The 4288-nt window shown below is 57.6% G+C and overlaps 1 protein-coding gene across 1 annotated transcript in view; it reads left to right on the forward strand.

Moving 5' to 3' along the window:
* Positions 1-4288, forward strand: part of HOXD3 (homeobox D3) — a 31405-nt gene that overhangs the window by 24442 nt on the left and 2675 nt on the right. The window contains 2 exon segments of the mRNA XM_014954140.1: positions 200-283; positions 3899-4263. Coding sequence (XP_014809626.1) covers positions 3949-4263 — 315 coding nt within the window. The 5' untranslated portion in view covers positions 200-283; positions 3899-3948.

Below are 4288 nucleotides of genomic sequence, written 5' to 3' on the forward strand. Positions count from 1 at the left end.
TTCTTTGCTCCCCGCCTCGCTGTAACGCGCTATTAATAAATGAAGAGAAGCATCTGCCCTTTGTCTGGTAAAAACATCTGACGCGGCCGGAGAAACACGGTGAGGGGTTGTGGACGAGAGGTGCATTTATTAACAAACTCCTAAGGAAGAAAGTACAAAACAAAGCCGTTTCCGCTGAGAGTTCTCACTTCTGTTGCAGGTCCGTGCCCACGGATCATCCAAAGGAACCTGAAGATCCTACCCACACAGTTAAAGTCAAAAATCAAGAAAAAACATAAGTGTGGTGAGTTCTCTGAATTTCCTTTTCCGTCCACCCCCCCCAGCGCGACAGGCCCTTCGCGGGGCGCACGGCGCGGCCCCACGGAGCGGGGAGCGCTGCTCGGCGGCACCCGCCGTGGCGGACACCCGGGGCCTCCCGCCGCCCCCCTCCAGTCCACGCCAAACCGGTGTCAGTCCGCAGAGAGCCCCGCCGACAGCGGCCCGTGTCCGGAGGGAGCCCAGCGCGGCTGGGGAGCAGCCAGGGCCTGGACTCAGCCGGGGGGAGCGGGTGGCTCCCGGCGGGGGCTGGGAGCACCGCTCCGTGCTGCAGCCAGCACCCCCCACACCGCTCCTCCGTCTGCAGGGCCCCCCTCCGCCATCCCCGGTGCTCTCAGCCCCTCTGTATCCCCTCGAAGGAGAGACCCCCCCCTCGGCTCAGGCGCAGCCCCAGCGATGGGTGCCCGGCGGCCCGCCCGGGGCAGGGGCTGCCCTGTCGCCCGTCTCCCCTGCCCGTCGCCCGGCGCGGCCACCGGGTCCAGCGGCGGCTCCGGCGCTTTCCTTATATACGGGGCTGTCCCGGGTCGGCGGCCGGGAAACGTGCCGAGCGGGGGATTCTTTTGCCGGGCTCCCTCCTACGCGCCGGCTGCTTTGCACTTCTGAAAAGTGCCGGGGCTTGGGAAGTGTTTTCCTTTTCATTCCTGGCCGGAGCGTTTACTGCCACGGCGCTAGCAGTCATAAATTTTGTTACAAACCGCAATGACAGGTGCATTGATATGCACCCTGAGAGCTCCGGCTGCTTTAATAACCGCTCCGCTGCCCGCTCTCACCGCCTCTTATTTATTCGGTATCATATTAGATATTGATCCCGGGCAGAATTAAGTGTAGTGGAAGTTTTAGTAGAGCACTGCTTAATATGGAAGCGTCGGGGGGGAAAGCGGCTGGCAGTGCCGGACCGGGGCTCGGCGTGGGCCGGCCGCGCTCCGCGCACACGCGCGGGGTGGGTGCGTGGGCTGCCAGCTGCTGCCCAGACAGAGCCGTTGAGGGGGTCGGTAACCTCCAAAAGCGCTGTGAACCAGTGGCGGGACAAAGACCCCCATTATGGTGCGCAACGCCTAGCAGTTCAGATGAGGTTAACCTTTCTGGAGAGGAGGAAGGGAAATCTGAAACACAGACATGGATACTTTGCGGTTTCCTACCCTCGGTGCCTCCGAGCCCACCTCCCACGGCTCGGCCTCACCATTTGGATGTCACTTTTTTTTTTTTTTTTTTTTTTCCTGGAGGCTGTTTCTGGCCAAACCACCAAGTGTTGAGCCCCTGCTTTGGTGTTACCCTATAAAAACATCACCCCGGGCCTTGCACTCGTGGAAAATCAAAACCTGTAAAGGTCTCTCTCTCTCCCTCTTTCTCTCACTCTCTCTCTTTTTAAGATCTAAAGATGAGCCACCAAACAGTTGAGCATTGTCCATGTGATTTATGGCCCATAGCCTCCTTTTTAGGTTCAAGCAGAGTTCACAAGCAGTTGGTATTTCAGAAAAGAAATAAGGCTTTTAACAGCTTAACAGCAATATTCTTTCTTAAGATTCTGCGTATTCTTTTGGGAACTATATTTTACAAGGCACATAAAAACCTACGCTTACGGCAGTGTTGTGCTAATAAAAGTCCTCAGTCCAGACCACTCCCGAAAATGTAGATGATAGAAGTGGAAAATGAGAGGCAGAATCATTTTGCACAAAAAATACTTTCAAGACTCGTCAAGACTATGACAGCCCATTAAAACTCATTTGAGTCGCCACCGTCCATTTCCATAGACATTTTTTTTACTAAAATTTTCCAGGAGAGGAAAACAGCTCTTTTCCCATTTCCATTAGCTCCGTAGATCATCCCAAGCTTTTGTTCAGGGAAGAAAAGGACCCCGGCGGTTTGTGACAGGGGATAAACCGCCGAGAGCGGCCGCGGATCGCAGCTCGCTGAGGTTATTCTGAGTTATACAGACGAGTATCCCGGTTAATTTTAGAGAACAGATCAGCGGTACTCGACGGTACCAATTGCTGCAGGAGAAAGAGCAGTACCCTGGTGGTATTGCTTAAGTATAGTTTGGGAAATGATAATTATCGGACACTGTTCAAAAATTTCCAGCTACTCTTCTCCGGTATGTTAATAGGCTTAAACCCTGAAGAAATTCAATGAAATCTTAAGATACGCTGAGTTGCAGGCTTACATTGTCAGGTGAAGTATGCGCTAATTTACAAAATTACTTGAAATGTCGGAAAAAACCCCTCCCCGGCAAGAAAAATAAGAATAGGGAATATTAAAAAGCCGCAACAAAATTGCAGACGAGTTTCTACCTTGCAACAAGCGCAGAGAAGTTTCGGGTGCGGCAAGGGGAAAGGTAACAGCACCCTGCCCCAAAATGTCTGCCCCAAGGGACTCTGGGCTGTCCCTGCCTTTTCGGGCCGAGCAGCCTGATCTGGGGGGGTCTGGGGGACGGGGACAGGAGCGCCATAAGTTTGCAGGCTGCAAAAAAGAAGAGAAACCCCGAAAAATTGTCGCCAGTGGCTCAGATTCTTTCTATTGGGGACAAATAAAAGGGGTGAGAAACGTTGGACGAGGGGATTTAATTCATCACGGAATTAAAATAGGGGAGCTGACCTGCGACTTCCTTTATAGTGCAAAGTGAAGGGAGTGAATGGCGCCGGTTATACTTTAACTCCGGAGGAATCTGAGGGAAGAAGGAGGCCGGGTTTACAAAGGGGACGTGATTTTTCTGCCTCTGCCCGGCTGCAGCCCGGGCTCAATCCATCATGTCAGCCCTGCGCGGCCCTGCGCACGCGTGGCGGCCGAGCGGGAGAGGGGGCGCGGGGGGAGGCTGGGGGGGGCCAGGCGGCCGAAACGGGCCGGTGGGTCCCTGAGGACACCACCCAGCGTGGCCTGGCGTCGCTCACTCCCAGCCCCGGCCTGCAACCTCGGGAGCCGACCCACAGAAACTCCTGCGGGAACGGTCCAAAGACAGAACAAAGAAAGAACAACATCCCCCCAAAATGCCTCGAGAAAGTGGTCTCTAGGAAGTCCCGACAATGTGTCCCAGTTCCCCCCAGCACCATCGCTGTGGGGTGGCGCCTTCCCTACTGTCCTCTAGTTCTTCCCTGGTGTGCACTGCTCTCTCCCTGGTCCTTCCTCGGTTTGCCTTGGCTCCTTCCCGCTGACCCTGCTCCTTCCCTGATGTCCCTTGCTCCCTTCCTGAACACTCTGATCCTTCTCTGGTGTCCCCTGGTTCTTCTCTGGTACCCTCTGCTCCTTCCTTGATGTCCTCTGTTCCTGCTTTCCTGTCTCCTGCCCTTTCCTTGATATCCCCTGCTCCTTCTCCGGTGTCCTTTGGTCCTTCTCTGTTTTCCCTTGCTCCTTCCTTCGTGTCCCCTACTCCTAATCTGGTGTTCCCTACTTCTTCTTTGATGTCTCCTGGTCCATCCCTGGTGTCTCCCGGTCTCTCCCTGGGGCCCCTGCTACCTCCCCACTGCCCCCGGGCCCACCTGAACCTTGGGGGTGCCTGGGTGCGGGGCAAGCTGGGGCCGGCCCGTGGGCTCCCAGCCGGTGCCCCCCACACTGAAGGTCTCTTTTGTGTCCCTGCTGTCCCCTTCCCCAGGTGGCTGCGAGTGGCCCGGGCCGACGACGTGAGGCGCGGGGCGGCGGTCAATGTTATTTGAGCGGGGGCCGCGGGCCTCGGCGATCGCAGAGCGGAGGATGCAGAAAGCCGCCTACTACGACAACGCGGGGCTCTTCGGGGGCTACACCTACAGCAAGGCCGACGCCTACCCCTACGGCGCGGCCCACCAGCCCTACGGCCAGGCCGGCCTGGACGGCGAGTACCCCGGCTCCGCCTGCTCCGTCCAGGGCTCGGCGCCCGGCCGCCCCCCGGCCCACAAGGGCAGCGAGCTGAGCGGCAGCTGCATGCGGACGGCCGGGGGCGGCCCCGGGGGCAGCCAGCCCCCCGGCCTGGGCGAGCAGCAGGCCCCGGCGCCGCCCCCCCCGGCCC

This window comes from Calidris pugnax, unplaced genomic scaffold, assembly GCF_001431845.1.
Source record: "Calidris pugnax isolate Ruff unplaced genomic scaffold, ASM143184v1 scaffold103, whole genome shotgun sequence".
In the NCBI taxonomy this organism is placed as follows: Eukaryota; Metazoa; Chordata; class Aves; order Charadriiformes; family Scolopacidae; genus Calidris; species Calidris pugnax.